The sequence below is a fragment of the Cnephaeus nilssonii genome (assembly GCF_951640355.1).
Source record: "Cnephaeus nilssonii genome assembly, chromosome: 5".
Taxonomy (NCBI): domain Eukaryota; kingdom Metazoa; phylum Chordata; class Mammalia; order Chiroptera; family Vespertilionidae; genus Cnephaeus; species Cnephaeus nilssonii.
In genome coordinates, this window is record NC_137076.1 from 45,402,199 (window position 1) to 45,423,322 (window position 21,124).

At 40.3% G+C, this 21,124-nt stretch overlaps 1 protein-coding gene across 5 annotated transcripts in view; it reads left to right on the top strand.

Annotated features, from left to right (window-relative positions):
• Positions 1-21,124, top strand: part of RAPGEF2 (Rap guanine nucleotide exchange factor 2) — a 245,429-nt gene that overhangs the window by 68,662 nt on the left and 155,643 nt on the right. For all 5 annotated transcript variants that reach the window (XM_079771531.1, XM_079771536.1, XM_079771535.1 and 2 more), the window contains exons 2-3: positions 2,562-2,632; positions 7,766-7,822. In XM_079771531.1, coding sequence (XP_079627657.1) covers positions 2,562-2,632; positions 7,766-7,822 — 128 coding nt within the window. The remainder of the gene's footprint in view (positions 1-2,561; positions 2,633-7,765; positions 7,823-21,124) is intronic.

The window sequence follows — 21,124 nt, forward strand, 5'->3', positions numbered from 1 at the left end:
TTTGAAGAAGTGGCGTTAGAAGAAGTTTAAGTTTAAAAAATTTGGCTCTCAAAAGAAATTTCAATCGTTGTACTGTTGATATTTGGCTCTGTTGACTAATGAGCTTGCCGACCACTGATTTAGGGAATATTCATATCCAATTATATCAAAGTTCAAGTTCCCGCCTATGGGAGGACCTGATTGAGGACTGCTACTTTAGGTCCAAGGTAACATCACTGTTCCCACCTAGCCGGGTCAAGGGTCAAGTCTTCCCCCTCCCCCGCCCCACCCGGTTCCTGCCCAGTTAGTTCTAGGTCTTTTGATTGCCTCCATGTCTGACTTCTCTTCCCCTGCCTCCATGTGGTCCCTGTCCCTGACTGCCTACCTAGCCCTCTTTTTCTGTCTCTTCATTTGGACTATGGAAATGCAAACACTGGCGGATGGTTCCTCTATGGAAGATTCAAGGGCCCCCACTGACCACCCACATCCACCCACATCCACATTGGTGTTCAGATTGTCTTCTTTTAATTTTTAGACCAGGGCACGAGGCCCCAGAACGAGGTTTATGGTGATGGGAGGCTGCTGGGCACCCTGGGAGAGGGTAGAAAAACTAATCAGAAGATTCAAAAGGCTGTATTCGCCTGTTTCAAGAAGTTGCCCAGTTCACCTTGGCCCTGGGAAAGGAGAGGCAACCTGGTCTTCCTTTTTGCCTTCCATTGCTATTTATTTTACTGGTAATCCCTAATCCTTGGTAAACCTAGTACTTGGCTACTGGGCTCTTGAGTGTGGACGAAAAGCTTAGCCACAGAGTCCTCCTTCCTGTAGTTTGCATTTCATTTATTCACATCCAGTCAGATTTCTTTCATTCCTCGGAGGCTGAGAGCAGAGGTTTCCTGATGCCTTTTCCATAGCATCTCTGCTCTTCCTACTTCTCCCAAATCTGTGATGGCCACGTTCCTGCTGCACAGTGAAACATGACATTTATGTGCTTGTTCTCTGCCATCTGGATACCAATCTCTCAGCATCCCTTCTGTTAGTTACAGTTAAGAGATCTCAAGTTTAGATAGAATCTGCCTGTAAAGTCATCTCATTCGAGTTAGATAATATTGCCTTCCGTGCAACCGATTCCTGTAGAATAATGACTTCTCCTCTGGTTTATAAGCTCTCTGTGGCATAGGCCATTTAAAACAAGTTTCTCTAAGGGTACACTCTGGAGATAACTGTTAAATTCCTGTAGCAAGTTTATGTCTAGTTAAACATCTAAAATCCTCACATGAAACAGTGGCAGGGATTTCCCTAGTTGCGTATTGCTTGCGTGGCCATATTTAAACCTACCCACCCCTACTCCCCAAACATCATGATTATGATGTGACTGTTTTAATTTATGCAGCTATAGACATGTAGATGGAAAAACTACTTTTCAAACTTGGCCATGCAGTAATGGTATGATGCAGTCTCTTTCCTTCACAGTCTTAGTTTTATAATATAGGCTTCTTGACCTTATGTCAGTTATTTATAGGTGGCAAGACACCATTATTCTACACATTCTTATTAACTAAGAAACAATCTTTTGCATTTGCAAGTTATAATTATACACATTGTTTTAAGATAAAGGTATAATGGTGGTAGTTACTGTTCACAGATATAATCTATATAGTTACACAAATTATACATTCAGACTAAGTTCACGCATATAATACTGACACATGTAACAGCTGTGACTTAACTTATATAGAAGGGTAACTCCTATACAACTATGGAATTCCATAATGTTGAGAAATAACAGACTAATGCCATGGCCCATGTGGTTCAGTGGTTAGAGTGTTGGCCCAAGTACTGTAGGGTCTCGGGTCCTATTCTCGGTCAAGGGATGCACCTCGGTTGCAGGCTCTATTTCTGGCCCTGGTTGGGGGCGTGCAGGAGGCAACTAATCGATGTGTCTCTTTCACATTGATGTTTCTATCTCTCCCTCTCCCTTTCTCTCTGAAATCAATTAAAAAATACATACACACACATGTGTGTGTGTGTATGTGTGTGTGTGTGTGTGTGTGTGTGTGTGTGTATATATATATATATACATATATATATATATATATATATATATATATATATATATATGCTTTTGTATATATCCCAAAGGCAGTTGTAATGGATGGCATTTGTGCAGCTTTTCTCTTAATAATGCTTATTTTTTTAAAGTTTTTTTAAAAATTTTTATTATTTTTTTAATCAGAGAGGAAGGGAGAGGGAGAGATAGAAACATCAATGATGAGAGAATCATTGATCTGCTGCCTCCTCCATGCCCCCCCCCCCCCCCTCAATTGGGGATTGAGCCCGCAACCTGGGCATGTGCCCTTAACCAGAATCGAACCCAGGACCTTTCAGTCCGCAGACCGATGCTTCATCCACTGAGCCAGACTGGCTAGGGCAATAATGCTTATTTTTAATGTCTTAAGAAAACTTGTATTTTTTTTTAAAAAAACAAACCTGTCTTTAACTTGGTCTATAAATATAGTGACTTAGTTAGGAAGCCTTTTTTCCTGGCAAGTCTAATGATTTCTATCCTTTTTTTTTCCATACAGGATCTGGAAATAGTGTATTCCTATTTACATGGTATGGAAGCCTTATCAAACCTGAGGGAACACCAACTTAGGTAAGTCATTTTAATATTAATTACAATAGGATGCTAGAATTTTATGTGATCGTTTATTATAGTTAAGAAGTAGGATTAAAGATAACTTACTTATGAAAACCCTGCCTCTTTGAGCTTCTGTACTTGGCTTTATACGTTTTAGAAATTGAATTCAGTTTTATGCATATAATAATTTTTTGTACATTTGTGCCATAGTGATACCCTCTCTCCCTTCTACCCCTCTCCCTGCACCCTCTCACCTGAATAATAAACACTACTTGGTGAATATACCAAAAGGAGCATTATTTGCCATCCTGGCAAGTAAAAACCTACATCTTAGCACTCAAGAAACGAGAATGTTTTTAAGTATTCAAAGAATGGTTAGGTTTGTTATTTTAGTATGTTTTAGGCCTTTCTACTATATTTATTGCATTAAATTGGCATACCCCTTTCTGGGAAACATAGCCTATACCATAGTTATTTTTATATGGCCCACTCATAAATATTTCATCACTTCTATTGCACAGCTATTACCTTACCGATGGTCACCTGGCTTCATATTAAAAGATTAAAACATCTTATATAATTCAGTGAGTTCTTTTTCTTTCTCCATAATCAGAACAGAAAATAAAGGACCTTGGGAAGATGGATCACACACATCTAGGACATAGTGGGAAGGTTTTGTTTCCTCTAGCTGGTTGTGAAACCAGCAGTTTTTAATTATGAAAGGAGTACTTTTTCTATATAGTTCCCCTTTAATCTTTAAACACTAATTAATTTGTGAGCATGTAAATTTCATATTTAGTTGTTAATTGAAAAATGTGTCAAGAGGATTGACTACTTCTAAAATTAAAATTTTAATGAAAATCGTTTAAATTAAAGTAGATTGCAGGTTAAGTGTTTAAAAATTCAGTCAAGTTTTATTAGAAAGGGCAAAACCACCGGGAATTTAGAAGATGGCTCAAATTAAAGCAAGAATAATTTTTAAAGTGTGTAACTTTCATTACATATTTTTTGATACCAACTATTCTAAGAAATAAAATTAGCACCAACTGTCAATTTAATCAAAGGCAGTTAATCTTCAGATGCAGATGAATGAATTAATATGGAAATACAAATATTTGTTCTCGTGCGTATAAAAGCACACATGGATAATTAGATGTAATGATTATACTGTATGTACAGTATATGTAGTTATTGAATTATTTAGATACTAGGAATTCTATGCAATAGAAAAGGAAAAATTTTAATATTTACAGGAATGTTCAAAATTACAAAAGTAGACGTAATAACACAGTGAAGTTCCATCTACTTATTAACCAGCTTTAGAACAAAACCAGCTTTAGAATCAATTTCCTGCTATTTCAAAGGTAAATTTTGATTAGAAATAACTGATGAACTCAAGGGTATAGTTTAGTTTATTTATACCTTAGGCTTAGAAAGTCTGTTTTGGAGACTATACAGTTTTGTTTGTTGACATGAATTTACAGGGAGGAGGAGCCTTTAAGATGTTTATCTTATTTTGCTTATGTTAAAAAGTCATTTGTTTCTCTCATTTGTGGAAAACATCAGCGGAAACTATCTTAAGTCCGTTTTTAGAGCAAGAGCAGAATACCCAAATGAAAAATTAAAAAATGAGGTTCACATAAACTCAGTAATTTGGATAAACTGCTTTATAATAATAACCATTTCTGGGAAAAATACATCGTATTTAGATAAGTTCCTTTGAGTTTTTTAAATAAAAGTTTTACCCCTAGGATTAAATAGAGAACAGTTAAGACTTCTACATAATACAGTTTTCCAATTTTAGGGGGGGAAAGCAGCTCTTAATCAGGATTTTCAGTCTGTTTATTCAGTAACAGGCAGAAGAACAATGTTAGACTTCAGCTGGGGGGTGGGGAGGACACGACACAGGCTTTTATTGGAAAGCCTCAGCTTTGTGCACTATTGTGGCCCATTCACATGTCAGCAATCGATTCGGAGCAGTTGATTGACTGTGTTTCTATACGATCACACACTATGCAATGTGAAGGTTTTCAGATCTTCACTTAAAAATTATATATTTTTCCAACACAACATTATTTTTAAAATATTTACCCTCTTAACCCATGTGGATTAGAAGCAACATGTTGGCCAAAGGGGAAGAGGATACAATAGTTAGGAGTGGAGACCAAAATTTCTAAAAAGCAGAGTAAGTGTCTGGGGCCAGTAAGTGTTGGAAACAAGAGCCTGCTGAACTATATGCAGATAGTCTTCAGCGTTATGGTGGAGTGTAATTCATACTATATGGGAACTTTTAGATGATCACAAAACAACTAAATTAGGGTTAGTATATTCTTTAGGAATTTAGTAAAGATCAACATGCTTTTAATAAAACATTCCCTAACAGTATTTAAAGATAAAACAACTTTTGGTACTTCTTTCATTTAGTAGAACATTGTCATATAGGAGATTTTATTATGCTTTTTCTTTTATGGAACCAGTTAAATTTATTTATCCAGTCAACTGTTATTCCTTGTGTGCCTACTGTATGTTAGACACTGATGTAGGCCATGGAGGTACAGCATGTAGTAGGCCAAACTGCTGCTTTTGTGGAGCTCACTGGTACATTCCTAGTGGGGCAGACAAGATTTAGGGGATGGATCAATGTTGCTTTGTTCAGATGTGCTGGGCCTGGTAAGAATGGGTGCTGTGTAACCAAAAGGAGGTGGTAACATTGAGCCGGGCAGATGGGCAAAGGGCTCTGCAGTGTAGATGGGTCTCAGATGCTCTGTTATGGGAACAGGTTTCAGGTACGAGAAGACAGGTGTGGTGGCAAAGTAAGATTGACTAAGTGATTATAGTAAGTATAGGCCCTTGTATTCAAGATTTAGGAGTTCGTATTTTGTCCTAAAAGTGGTGGAAATTAAGAGCAGAGGTCTGAGCAGATCTGACTTAACATCTGCAAAGATCTGTCTGGAAGTTATGTGGAAAATGGGACAATAGGTTGCAAAAGTAGAAGCAAAAAAAATCTTCATTTGTAGTCCTGGGAATAGATAATAGTGGGATAATTGTGCCTCATGCTAGGTTTTCACAGGGGAGATGGTGAACTTGGTCACTGTGGGAGGGTATATTTTGGAAACACATGCTGGCAGAAAGATGGGATGTGAAGAAAACAGAGGAGTCAAGGATGAGGGCTTCAGGTTTCGGGACTAAACAATTGGGTACTGATTGTGAGAAAGCAGATTTTAAGGGAAGAAGTTCAACATCTATTTTGACATTTTGAACATGAAATGTTCATGTCACAGCCGAGTGCCTATCTTGGTGAGAGATTCGGTTTGGGGCATTGCTGTGAAAGTCATCAGTTTATAGATTAAATTTGGAATCACAGACTGGATGAGATGACGTGGTGCAGAGGAGAGGAGGGCTGAAGGGCCCTGGAGGTGATAGATAACCTTTAGAAGTCGGGTAGAGGGGTGGAGCGGGGGGCACATCCAAAGGAGACAGAAAAAGTGACTAATGAATTATAAGAAAAACCTGGAGACGGAGGACAGGAAGCCTGGAGAAGATACTGAGAAGATACTGCTGTAAGGAAAAAGGAGTCATCGGTGCTGCCGAGAAGTGGAATTAAGATAAGGACAGAAAGGATTTAGATAGCACAGAGGGTGCTGATAACGTTTTAGAGCCTTTTCTTTGGAGTTTCAGGAACCAAATGGTGGGGGAGTGGGAAGAGGGTGAGAAAAGGGAGTCGTGTATAGGCAGCTCTAAAAGGAGAATTTCTGTCATGGGGAAAGCAAAATGTGGATAATAGCTGGAGTAGGATGCGGGGTCAAGGGAGGTGTCCCCCTCCCATACACAGTAGATGATGCTAAGATGTGTTTCTATGTTGAAGGAGGTGATTCAGGAGAAAGGGAGAAATAGGTGGTGATGGAGGAGAAGGAGGTGAGCTTTCAGGAGGGCAGGGCCTTACGGAGGAGAAGGGATGAGATCCAGTGAAGAGGTTGGGGCAAGGGCCCTTCTTTCATTCCAGCAGGAAACAAGGCAGAGCCTGCTACTTGATTCAAGACCAGCTATTTTGAGACCCATCACTGGTGACTGTCATCCTTTCCTATGAGGAGTTCATGTGGTTCTGTCCATGAAAGAAAACTGTATGTTCAATGGTGTGTGTTCAAGATTGGATGCTACCTGTTGGAGTTGTGCCATTCAGCTTGAATGTTTGGAGTACGGGATTGAGGGGATCTCTAAAATAGGGTGGTGGTAGCAGAAAGAACAAGGAAAAACAGTACCCAGGAGAGTTGTTTTCAAGGGAAAGATCAAGAGCATGTGGTGTTTATTGGATTAGCAAACAGAGGAAAGGAAGATGGGTGGGGGTGGAGCCCAGTGTTTCATGGACTGGATACTAGTAGCCTCACTGACCAGAGGAGGTGTTGAAATAGTCACTTATGTAGACAACTTTTCTATGTACTAGATCCTCCACAAGATGACATGACAACATCACTCTATTCTCCTTTGCATTTCTCTGTTTTGGGGAAATTTTACTTGGGCTTAATATAATAGTATGCTTTTTGAAGATGCTGCTCTTGAGGTACTTTTGAACATTTAAACATTTATTCATGTTTTCCATAATTTACATAATTTTTTTCCTCAGGGATGAGTCAGCTGAAACAACAGTTCTTCAGAAGTTGTAAAGCCTCCATTTAGTCATTAGTCATAAAAATACTGAGTTAATAAAAGCCTACTTTTGTCTGAAATGCCATACTGTTAAAGTAACATTAATGTTGAGCTGTGAATGATGCCATCACTTTTAAAATTACTAGGTTTTCCTTTCTAAGGTTCCTTCTCATTTTCGGTTTACTTTGGAGAACACGAATCTGTCTAAATGTCATTTACAAAGTATAAAAAACACATACAAGTTTGTTCCCTATAAAATAAATGTGACAAAGTTGACATCTAACAAAATGGTTTTTTTCTCCTAGCATCTCTTTACCAGATTTCATTTTATTTTATTTTGTTAAGCTCGACACCAAAAATACTCTTCTTGAGGCTAGTAAGTGACTGTGACAAGCTATAAGTAATCTTACCTTTCTAGGCTACATGGCTCATTTGTGCTTTTAAACTATTGGTGTGATATTTTTCATGACAGATGTTGAGCTCATGTCTTTATTTCTTTTACAGGTTAATGTGTGAAACTGTGAGATATGAAAGACACGAAGCAAATGAAGTTTTATACTAGTAGGTGTTTCCTTTCCCTTTGTATAACGTATAATGCAATAACTAAAGACTTTCCTTAAAGAATCAAAGAAGTAGTATTACCAGCTTGTTGTGTCAGCATTACCTTATTTTTGCATTAACTTGTTTTTCATAGTGTAGAAATGTGAAATATTTCAGCTCTTTCTGACAAAGTATATGTTTACAGTTCTTTGCTGATAACTTCACATCTGTAGCTGTACCTCTCATGTGTGATTCAGAAGTATTCTTTCACATTATGCAGTATTTTGATATTTTTATCATTTTGAAATAAGAAGTATGGTAGTCTTTTTAACAGAACAAAATACATATTCCTACAACTACACCAGATGAGATGGAAAGGTAGCATAAATATCATATTTTCGCTTATAATCTTTCAGAAACAGAAAAATAAGTTGCCCACATCTCTTTAGGCATAGTTTCTTCTTTAAGTAATATTGATTTTTTTCAAGATGTATAACATAGTTTTTGAAAATAATCACAACTCATTTTTTAAAGAATGTGATAAACATACAGTGGGTAAATATTATGTTAGTGTATGTAAACTGTGACTTACCAGACATCTTATTTTGTTAATAATGTTTGCCATGACTGATGGTTGTTCTGTTGACTTTCCTTCCTGTTTTCCAAAGCAGTTATTAAATAATTACTTTCCATGCCTATTTTAGGGAGTATTTATTGAAGTAAATAAAACACAGCTTCTGCCATTAAGGAAGCCATAATCTCTTGAGGGAAGTAGAAGTAGAATAAAAGGGAATCAACAACAACAAAAACTAGCCAAGATGACTGAGGATACAGGCATGTACGAAGGGCTGAGGGAAGTGCAAGGGAAGGCTTGGGGGAATGGGGAGCGTCTCAGAGAGGTGGCCCTTTGAACTGACCTCAAGAGTGTGGCCACTGCTCTAGAGAGACTTTCTTGGCGGAAGAAGCAGTATATACAGTCACACAGAGAAGAGAAGGGCCTGGCTGGATGCTTTGAACATTGTGGCAGGATTACGATGACTGGCACTCGGTGGGGTCAGGATCTGAGTCAAGAGAAGAGGCAGCCCAGTCATACTTGCTTGTGAATGTGTAATTTAAAAAAAAAAGGGGGGGTCTTGATTCTTTAGGCAACTGAAAATGAGTATTTTCCCCCCTCTTACAACATGTTATTGTGGGAAGTTACAAATGTTCCCAATATTGGAGACAATAGCATAACAGAACCCCATGTACTCAGCGTCCAACGTTGTCAATTGATAGCCAGTTATGTTTCATCTTTTTACTCCCCCTCTCCCACAACTGGATTATTTTGAAGAAAATCTAGACATAGCAATTCATTCATATTTATTTTGATACATATCTTTATAAAGACTTTTAAAAAACTTGACCACAATATTATTTTCAAGCTTAAAAAAATAATTCTTTATGTCATGAAAATACTCCAATTTCTTTGTCTCAGAAAATTTTTTCAATGGTTTATTTATTTGAATAAGATCTGAATAAGGTCCATCCATTGTGATATCTTCTTAAAGTCTCCTTTTATTTTATTTTTAAAAAATTTATCTTTAATAAAGTCTCTCTTAATCTGTAGCTTGGTGGCCAGTTTTCCAGCAGCAAAATAATGTGGCCCAACACCTTCCAACCCCACTCATCCCCTCAAGGATACAATCTTATCTGTGCCTGTTTGAAAACGGGAAGGGTGGATTAGGTTGAGTGATGGGCAGGGCAGTCAGTAAGGAGACAGTTATGTAACCTGAGGTCACAAGTGCTTGCACTGACTCAAAGACTGAAGGAATGGGGATGACAGGGTGGATTAAAAAAAAAAATGTACAGGTGGATACCATCTAGGATGATTCACAGGTTCTAACTTAGGAAATTTAACCATCATTCTAGGGGATTTTTAGCAGGAAGTTGTAAATATCCTTCTAGGGCTTAAAAGAACAGACACCAAATATATAAGAATAGTAAATAACCAAGACATAATTAATGAGAGGACTAACACCAAGGGCAAATGCTTTTTAACGTTGAAGAAATTAAGCTGTAAATAACTTAGAATATTTGCTTCCTTTAGGAGCAAGTAAAAGCTATCAGTGGAATGGGGTGTACAGATGTCAGGGTTGGAAATCTCTTATGAGTATTATTGACATGTATTGAAACAATCTAGTGGTAGTAAGCATCAACTTTCTGTTCTTTTGTCCTTCCCTCTGAAACATGGTTTTGGTGGTATTGATGATGATGTAGTAACAAACATTTTACAAGCACTTCCTATGCCCTGCGTATTCTAGTAAGTGCTTTAGGTGCGATCATTTACCCACTCCTTATAGCTGTCTTGTGAGGTGGATATCATCACCCCAGTTTTACACATGAAGGGGCTGAGGCTTTGAGAGGATGAGGAACTTGCCCAAAGTCTCACTGCTCCAAGTCGGACCTGGCTTTGAGCCCAGACATGGTGATTCTGCAGCCTTAGCGGTTACCCCACTCACCAGCATTTTCTAGCCTTTTCCATGTCACCATAAAAATGGCACCAGAAAACAAGATGGTAGATCTTGAGAACATCATGCTAAGTGAAATAAGTCAGACAGAAAATGTTAAGAACCATATGATTTCACTCACATATAGGATATAAAACTGAAAGCAACAAATGAACAAACAAGAAAAATGAACAAAAACTCATAGGCACAGACAGCAGTATGGTGGTTCAGAGGGAAGGGGGATGGGGGTTAGTAAAAGGTAAAGGGGGTCAAATATGGTGACAGAAGATGATTTGACTTTGGGTGGTGGGCACGCAGTGCAGTATACAGATCATGTATCATAGACATTTATACTTGATACCTATGTCCTCTTATTAAACAAACAGCTAGAGGACCGGTGCATGAAAATTCATGCACTGGAGGGGGGGTCCCTCAGCCCGGCCTGCCCCCTCTCACAGTCCAGGAGCCTTCAGGGGCCGGAGGCGACCCGGCGATCAGGAGAAGGTGACGCCCCATCACACCTCTGCTACTGCCACTGCCGGCAGCACAAGCCTTGGCCGGCCCTGGTTACCTGAGCCTTGGGCTGGCCCTGGGTGGCCGGGCAGCCGCCATCCGAGGCTTGCCTGCGCCTCGGGCCAGCCCTGGGGGGCTGAGGGGACTGGGCGCCGCCATCTTGTGGCTGTGGGTGCCACCATCTTTGAGGACGGGATGTCAATTAGCATATTCCCTCCTTATTGGCTGTGGGCACTGCCATCTTTGAGGGCGGGGCAGGCAATTAACATATCCCCCTCTTATTGGCTGTGGGCGCTGCCATCTTTGTGATGGTGTGAGGGTCAATTAGCATATTCCCTCTTTATTAGATTGGATGTCACCCCAATAAATTTAGTTAAGAAATAGGAAAATTTAAAAAAAAAAAGCCAATTCTTGTATACCTGTTGAGATAAGCACATTATCTTTCCCTACTGCTAGCCTCCCCAGTGGGGGAGGGGCAACTGAAACCCAGCAACAGCTCTGCCTTCATTATCCTGACTCCCTGGCAGCTTTTATTTATTATCCATTTAACTTGAAGGTAGATTACTGTGTCTTTAAATATACCTAGGTGTGTTTTTCTTTAAAGTCAGTTTAGACAGTGAATATGAGCTATGCTGATGATGCAAAGCCATGTTTTAGATAATCCTGAATTGAAGGCACTTAGGCAAGAGTGTGAGGCGAGAGTTGATTGTAACAATTGCTCATTTTTGACTAGTTAGAATTAAGTGACATGTTAGTAAGCAATGAAAAGTCTGTGGGTGTTCAGTTGGTCATGACTTCATAAGGCCAAAAATTCAGAGACTAATTGTAGATTGACTTAATCAGATTCCCAGTATTTGGCCAATCTTGTGATGAAAGGTAATTGTATCATTTTTTTCTGTGATCCTTGAACCAACACGTTTCTGCCCTTACCGATTTGTGTAGGTGCAGTTTTGAAAATGAAAGAACCCTTGTATTTGTGGTGTATATAAATCTGTGATAACTAATACCACCCCTCTTTTTGAGACCTGTTGTTATTACCTCACGGGGAAATGACTTGTCTGTTCTTGTTCTCCTTGAGCTTAAAGAACATTGTGAATATCAAAGACGTCAGACTTTGGTTTTACGACCAAGAGATGATTACTCATTTTCCTTATTGTGCTGGTGACTTCTAAGTCTATGGTTTTAATAATTTCACCAGGTAAATATAATATCCTTTTGATCTACCTCTGTGCCTCACTTTTCTCATCTATAAAATGGAAACAATAATAATAGTGCCTACTTTCAGTGTTGATGTGAGGATAAGATGAAATGCTTTGCATGAAATATTTAGAACAGTACATACATAGAATGTGCACAAAACATTAGCTGCCAGCATCATTGTCATCGTCATCCTTCTGATAACTTACATTTTGGTCTCTCAGCTTTTTTTGACTGCTTTAAACTTTTGTTAGGAAGGAATTATGGTAGTGAGGCTCTAACTCCCATAGTGTTACTGTTTTAACAAAAATCAACAGGATGATAAAAATGCCACTTTAAATTGGTTCCGATAAAATTGGATTTTTAAAAATTTAGAATCGCCCATTTAGAACCTAGTGGTATTTGTTTGCACTAGAAAGTTACATAAAATTAGTGGGACTTTACACAATGGACAAGAAAATGAAGTAATTTCTCTCTTCCTTCACTTATCTACTATATGCTAGCTGTTTTGCAGGCTTGGCAATACTGTGGTGGATAATGTCAATTCCTAACCTGAGGGACCTTAAGACCTCTTTATTTAATAATTTAATCTGAAATGAGTCCCCCCCCTTTTTTGGGGGGGGGGGGTAATCCTCACCCGAGGATATTTTTCCATTGTTTTTAGAGAGAGTGGAAGGGAGCGGGGAGAGAGAGAGAGTAACATCATTGTGAGAGAGACACATTGATTGGTTGCCTCCCGCACATGCCCCAACCAGGGCTGGGATGGAGCCTGCAATCGAGGAATAGTCCATGGGCTGACGTTCTTACCACTGAGCGGCCGGTTAGGGCCCCTATCCCCCCACCCCCCGCTGGTGTTGCATACTGGTTGAATGTCAACCCACGAGCCAAGAGTTCTTCGGTTCTATTCACTGTCAGGCACATGCCTGGGTTACGGCTTGAGCTCCAGTAGGGGATGTGCAGGATGTTTTTATCTCTCTGTCCCCCTCTCCCTTCCTTTTATCTATCTCCCTCTCCCTCTAAAAAATCAATAAACACATTTATATATATAATAAAGTGCTAAAACCTTTGGTTCAGAAATTCAACCATTAAAAAATGTTAGGTGTATACCCACACTGCAAATATGAGTGACTCTGTACCTAAATGCCCATTTCCCACATATACTGTGTCTGCCTGAATGCTTTGGTTTTCTAGAGTTTTCATGGCAGTTTGTTAAGTACCGTATTTTCCAGCGTATAAGACGACCCCCAACTTTTCCAGTTAAAATGTAGAGTTTGGGATATACCCGCCCTATAAGATGACACCGGGCGTATAAGACGACCCCCGACTTTTGAGAAGATTTTCCTGGGTTAAAAAGTCGTTTTATACGCTGGAAAATACGGTACTTTACGTCTGTTTATTGCAGGAGAGGGAATTATTCCTGCATTAGAAAGAAAAAGCTGCATTTGAGACCTATTGAGTCTTAAAGCATTTTCATTTAAATCTAAATGTGCAGTTTAGGACCTCAAGCCTCAGCTGCACTCTCATTGCTTTAGCAGTCTTTTCGCTGTTGACTTGGTTTCCTGGTTTCACAGCAGCTTTTCCCAAATCACTTTTCTGCAGATCCACCAACCCAGCGCCGTGGGCTTCATGCTCTCCCACTTGTCCTCCCGCCAACTCTGTCCCATATTCACTTTCTGTTCACAGTCTTGTTCATCTGCAGCTGCATTTGCCCCAGCAAAGCGGGGGTGGGGGGTGGGGGGAAGAGATACAAATAACGATTAAACTTTTTGATAAATCTGGTAACAGAAACAGTGTATTTGAGAAAAGGATTAAAATCATTAGTGCCTGAAAAGCCATCTGCAAAGTGGAAGTTCTTTTTTTAAACGATGGAACACTTTGTTCATAGGAAATCCTACTCAGTTCAGCATAGTCTCTCTTATGGTGGAAAAAGGGCTGGACAGCTGAAGTCTCGAGGGGCTTGCAAAGTGCGCATTGAAACTTCCGATCTGAAGTGCTGGACTCCTGAAAGGACAGAGGGTAATGTGTTGTAAATGAGGAAAGTCATTTTCACTTTGGTTTTTGGCATAACCGTATATTGGAGAGTACACGTCTAAGCCAGTCTGAAGAGTATAATGACAGTAGAGGTGAGCAAAAGCGAGGGCTTCAATGAGAGGGGCTTTGAGGAGCACCGACCGAATGTGATAGTAGGTTGTGGGGAGAGGGAGAAACTCAGGGGGGCTTTCTGTGTCCTGGTCCTAACCCTTTGGTTGGATGATGTTGCTGGGACAGGGTATACAAGAAAAGAAACAGCTGTTATTCTAGTTTGGGTCACTGTGGCTGACCCTCTGGGAATCCTTGCTAGTTGTCTCCACTGAGTTCTTGGAAATTGTGATAGTCTTCATTTTATTTCCCTTTCCGGCTTTTTTTTTTTTAGCTCAAGATGTGGGGCCAGTAGCCCTAGCGTGGTATGAATTCTGTCTCCATTTCTCCCTGATGCCAGCAGCGTTCTTTGCTTTGAATATGAGATAGCATCCTGGGTAGCAGAATGCAACCGTTCTTTCTAAAATATCCCCCCACAATCAGTGTTGATGTTACATGTAGTCTCGGTTGTACCTGATCCCCTCTGTGACCCGTGTATCAACCCCCTCTCTGTGAATGGTCTTCCTTACCATTGTGTCTGGACATGTCACTGGTGTCTTATCACCCATTCTTATTGATCATGGGATTGTCGACTTTGTGCTTCTCTGTTTTATTGGTCTTGTTATTGTTGCCCCTGTTAAGCATCGTACAGGTGCCTCTTCACTCCTGGGTCGCTCTGGCCTGTGCTAATGCCATATTGCACTTGCTGTGCCGAAGGAGGAGGATTCCCATCCTGTCCTTCCAATGCCCTCCTCTTGCCATACTTTGTTGGGATAAACTCAGAAAAGCACTAACTCCCGGTCCCAAATTGTTTGGATTGTACCTGGGTACTATTCTTTCTGTTCCTATTTGTTTTCCCACCCCCGACTCCCAAACACTCAGATGTATGTATTTGTGGCTTGTAGGAAGCCCATTATGCGAGCTCCGAATCTTCTGCCCACAGCCATCTCCCCCACTCCCGACACTGTGCATATAATCGTTGCTTTTGCTTTCATTAGCATTTATTTTATGCCGGATTTACTCCCGGCCATACGTTGTTGTTTCTTCGGTTTCTTCTGGGATATCTTTTTCTTCTGTGCAGCCTCCTCTTCTGGCTTAGGAACCATCTGCTTCTTTTCAGTAGGATCATCTCCGTGTGGCAGGGGGAGCTCCTGTAGGGTTAATGCTCCCATGAGCTCTGTAAGTTCTGCACAGCATCTTGGGGAGCTTTGCTCACCTGGATGTGCTCAGTGACCAGAGACTCTACATCTAAACCCTTAAGCTCTGCATTACTCTGTGTTTTTAAGCATGTGCAGCAAAAATTCAGCACTCTTTTTGGGCCACCGATCTTGTGTCCTGCCCCATTGTTTTTAGCCTGGGCACACCTACCAACTCCACCCCTGTAACAACGAATGGCACGCAGTGCTTCCCGAAGTGACGTCCTTCAGGTTCTTGGTGGCTTTTCGGATATTCACACCCTTGATGGCCTGGGCAGTTTCATGAGTGTTCTCAAAATGAACACAGCCCTAGCTGGTTTGGCTCAGTGGATAGAGCGTCGGGCTGTGGACTGAAGGGTTCTGGGTTCGATTCCTGTCAAGGGCACATGCCTGGGTTGCAAGCTCAATCCAGTAGTGGGGCGTGCAGGAGGCAGGCGATCAATGATTCTCTCTCATCATTGATGTTTCTCTCCCTTTCCCTTCCTCTCTGAAATCAATAAATAATATATTTAAAAAAAATGAACACAAAGATCTGAACTCTTGTTTTGCATGATTTTGTGTGTTTTTTCAGGGTCAAGTGAGTTGCAAACAATTTTCAGAGGTCACCTGAGGCCACCTACAGGAAGAGCATGCCACTCCCATTTTGTTAGTCTTTTCTTAGCCCCCTGGCCTTCAATGCCATATGCAGCCTTTTTGGCTGATTGGGCTTCTCTTAAGTTTTCTCATTGTAGTAACAGCTGAAGGAAGTGGCTTTTTCAGGTTATTTTTTTGCCCTCTAATAAGCGCCTTTGCTGATTTAATCAGTTTTCTTTTGATTTATTAACTTATAATTCTTTCAGCCGCTTTGTCAGCTTGTAAGCTTGATCACTTGTATTAGCTTCCTGCTTTACAGATAGGGAATGTGGAGCGGCGCACACAGCTCTGTCACAGGGAGACCACACCACCTTGTGGACTTATAGGATATTACTGTGGACGTTTTATAAGCCCAGCTTCATTTCTCCAGTTACTGGTATATTGAAACTCACATCTTTGTCTTGAAGACCTCTTAGCACTGTATCTGAGTTGGTGTCTATTCAATTATTCATTCCTTCGTTAAGAAAAAGCTAAATGCCAGTCGGGCCTCCTATAGTGGATGTGTTGGGGGTACTGATGAGCTAGAGAAGTTTAAAAGCTAATGGGGGAAGACTCCTAAAATAAATCATTAGGAGACTCTGGCAGCTGCTTAAGAGAATGTGCAGAGTGCGCTGGGGACCCACGAGGAAAGTGACTCACTTTACTTGGACGATACTGAAACACTTCTCAGGGGAAGTGTTAGTTAACCCGAAATTCAAAGGATGAGTAATAAGTTTATTAGACAAAGGGTACTATTTAGAAGCTGGAACAGCGGGTTTATTCAAAGGCCCGGAGGCACAGGTAGGAAGAAAGTGTAGAATAGCTGAACGGGGTGAAGTTTGCGGCATAGGATATGTTGGGGTTTGGAGCAGAAAGTAAAGTTGTAGGTTGGCCCTTTCAGGGAATGTTGTACGAGAGGAAAAGAGATGAGGAGAACTGGTATTTTTTATGTACCGGTGGATGCAAAGTATCCATATATATTGTTTCATTAAGTCAAAATATTGAAGAACAAACATATTGATATCCCCATTTTACAGTTGAATAACAAGCATCTCAGAATTTAACGTCATCAAGATTCATGACTAGTATGAGAGGATATATGTTCCCAAACCTTCGCTCTTTGCATGGCAACATATTGCTTACCTTACATGCTAAGCAAGGGGTTTGGACTGTCTCCTGTTAAGGACCCTTAGGCCATAGGAGACGCATGTCATGATCCGACTTACCTGAGTAAACGCTAACTGAGACAGTGTCCAGTTTCTATGAGGCGTAGCACACATTTCCTATCTAAAAGAATGTTCAGTATTATAAAATAGAATAGATTAACCTTTTGCACTTGGATGTCGAGTGTGACTTGACACAGAGATTAAAATTACTCTTTGAATGTATCAATAATTTGAAATATAAAAAAAATCCAAATAAGTTTGTATGAAAAGAAACTCCAGTTTTTTATTCTACTGCCGCGCTTTGTAAAATCTGGGGTATTTAAAAAATTAAATCCCGAGTAGAATAAAGGAATCGAGAAAAAAGCAAGCGAGTGCAAAGGGTTAAATGGGGTAAGTCTTTTGTAGTTTGGAAAACGGCGATTGAGAAGATTTTATTAAATGAATAGGGCTTGAGCCATTCGCACGAGGTAGCGATTTTCAATCTTTTTCATCTCATGGCACACATAAACTAATTACTTAAATTTTGTGGCACACCAAAAAATATATCACAGTTTTTGCTGTTCTGACAAAAAAAAAAAAAAGATATAATTTTGATTGTTCACACCAAATGGCTATTGTTGTGTTGGCTGTTGACATTTAAAAAATTTTTTTAATAACATTTTTAGTGATTTCAGAGAAGGAAAGAAAGGAGGGAGAGAAATATAGAAACATCAGTAATGGGAGAGAATCATTGATTGGCTGCCTCTTGCATCTCCCCTGCTGGGGATTGAGCCCCAAACCTGGGCATGTGTTCTGACCGGGAATCAAACCATGATCTCCTGGTTCATAGGTCAGTGCTCAACCACTAGCCACGCTAGCTGGGCTCATTCTTTTAAAATGTGACAATCTAGCCCTAGCCTGTTTCGCTCAGTGGATAGAGCGCCGGCCTGCAGATGGAAGGGTCTCAGGTTCGATTCTGGTCAAGGGCACATGCGTGGGTTGCAGGCTCGATCCCCAGTAGTAGGGGATGTGCAAGAGTCAGCTGATCAATGATTCTCTCTCATCATTGATGTTTCTATCTCTCTCTCCCTCTTCCTTCCTTTCTGAAATCAATAAAAATATATTCTTTAAAAAATGGACAATCTAAGGGAAAAGAGGTCAGTGCCCCTGACTAAGTAGTCAGCTATTGCATATTTTAAAAAATCTTGTGGCACACCATTTGAAAATCACTGCCATAAGGTATAATGTGATGTAGGAGGTGGAGAGAGGCAAACATCTTAGGCAGATGGGCAGTTTGCGGAAGGAACAGACAGGAGAGCAGCAGGTCAGCAGTGGTGGGTTTGACTTTGGAGGAGCAGAAGGAAGTAATGTAGGAAAAGAGTGGGGCGGCATTGTTTGCCTCTTCCCCATTATTCCAAGTATTCCAAGTCATGTAGACTTGGAATGATGGACAACAGGGATCATTCGCTTGTGATCGCTCCAGGGTCCTGTCCGATTATGGCCGGAAGGTGGATTGAGCATTTTGTGATGGTCTGTTTATATTTTGTCTGCTTGTTTTGTTTGGCTTTACTCATTCCTCCCTGTTGATGACAATTAAAAAAAAAAAAAATAGGAGCCTTTCTGAGTGCCTTGTCATACACCTGGGCTTTTATGACTTTCATTTTGTCACTGTAGCATGGGATGTATTGGAATCAAATCAGTTGTCCATTATAATTCTTAGCTTGGTCTAAAAATTGTAGGTCTTTTCTATGTGTCCATTTTTGCTGATCAGAGAGACTTGCAAAGTGCTGCTTTGCTATGTGTACTTTTTTAATCTTTAGGTTTCTCTTTTCTACCTATTACTGGTGGTATAAGACTAAGGCTGTTTGGAAATGCTCAGTCAGGGTTATTCCAAGATTTAACTTTTGCCATTTCAACAGCCAATGAAGGGACTCTGTAGCTCATCATTTTAAAACATAAAGCAGGTATTTGAGAAAAATTGAAGTAACCTTAGTGAATTAAACACATGCAACTAATTGCATAGATAATGATAAAATTGTAAGTTTCTTTTTCTGCTATTTGTTCTTGTTTGAGGTTGGATATTGAGACAGTTTTTCTCAAGGTTTTCCAGACTTGATAAGTCCATACATAAAGTCAACTGAGATATTTGTTTAAGAGGTATGGTGATGGCTCTCCCACCTAGTGATCAGAAACTGGGGAGGAGGGCCCCCGCACGGGCGTTGGGTGGGATGGATAGATCCTAGGAACATACATTTTTAAGTCTCATCCCAGGTAATTCATATGCACATTGAAGCTTGAGAACCACTGGACAGAATAAAATGTCAGTATTAGTCCTAGATAATGATGATAATATTAACTAATAATAATAATTATTATTACAACCTTTTGTTAGATTCACTGCCAGTGTTTGCAAGCAGGATCTCATTTATTTTGCTTTCCCTTTGAGTGTCGAAAAGCTTGATGCTGGTGCTGCTGCCAAGTACTGTCCTTAGAACTTTTTTTTCATCTTTTATTTTTTTCAAAAAAAGAAACCCACCCTGAATAATCATCATTTCACACATACAAAGTTCCTCTAAAGCCCCTCAGGTGACAGCCGCACTGCGGGGAGGGAGTATTTGTGGACCTTGAAGGGAAGTAGGTTATACCCCATACTGAAATGCTGCCTGCCTGAGGCATAATTGAAAGCGGAAAAAAGTGCGTGGGCTTAGTACAGTGATTGCTAATAAAGCCAAGAGAATTTTCTGGACAGTTAAAACTAGTAATAAGTAAGACAGTTCGTGGTGGCGTGTCATAGCAAGGACTTTTCAGGACAGAAACCAGGCGTGAGTTCAGTGGGGGATGAGTAGGAGGAGAGGAGGACTGCTAGTTGACAGCTATTCCAGAACATCTTTAAACAAGAGTGTTTTTATAGTCTTCTAATCTGGTTTTGTAAAACTTGAATCTTTAAAAGAGACAAGACAGTAGTACAGGAATTTACAATGATCTTATCTGGCCTAGGAAATGCTCACTGAATTTAATAAATGTTTGTTGACGGAGAGGTCATTCTCTGCAAATGCCTACTCAAGCAATTATCGCTCTGATGAGTTAAAGTTTGAATTTTTTGGGAAAAAGTAGAGAAACTATCATCCATAGGTAAATAAAATTATAGTAAGTGGGAGATATTGAGACGACCAGTTTCTTATCTTGACTTCCTTCAATCTTTCCCAATATCAAATTTTCCTGATATTGTTGGGGTGGTGGGAACAATACCACGTATTAGACCAGTAGGGTCAGACTGGACCTACCAGTTGGTACTTGAGTTCTGACTAGGAGAGAATTCAGATCCAAGACTCAAGCTATAAGAGAACATTTATTTAGAAAATCACAGAGGTAGAAGAAGTAATTCCTAGAAGAAATGGGCTTAGGAAACAAGTTATAGAGGCAAAGGAAGGCCCTTGGAGCTTAGAAGTGAGGAAGGTCTAGGTGAGGCATGTGGGGGTAGGGGGAGGAGGAAGGGAAAGGCGTGGATGTGCTCCTGGGAGGGAGAGCCTGCTGGGTCCTCTGTCCTAAGGGTGAAATTTTAGGGGAGGGCAGGGGAATATCTATAGAATATTCAGCAGTTTTCCAGGTCTGGCCTTTTAGGGTCTAGGTCTCCACTAATTAATTGGTCACTGCCAGGGCAGGGGGTCATTATTCATTGTAGCTGGTCCTGATTATCTGGTTTTGCTGCTTTTCTGGGCCTGGAGCTGAAGTACAACTAAATGAGGCCTAGATGTTATCCCTAGAAAGGAAAGATCAGGGGGTCTGACCCAATGATGAGTGATATGTTAGGGGAGGAAAGGTCAGCCTGGGGACTGGAACCCACCCTGCAATTGTCCTTTACTAGGCACTCAGGGCTTTCCGCCCTGGTGACCTTTTGTACCTGGCCCATCGTCCTTGCTCTGCTCATGTCTGTCTAACTGCCTACCACAATATGAAGAGTCAACCCTAATTACAAGGTAATAAATGAGTATTCAGGTACCATAATATTTGCTGTCACAGTGCTTTATCCACTTTAAACATTGGTTGCCTTTTACC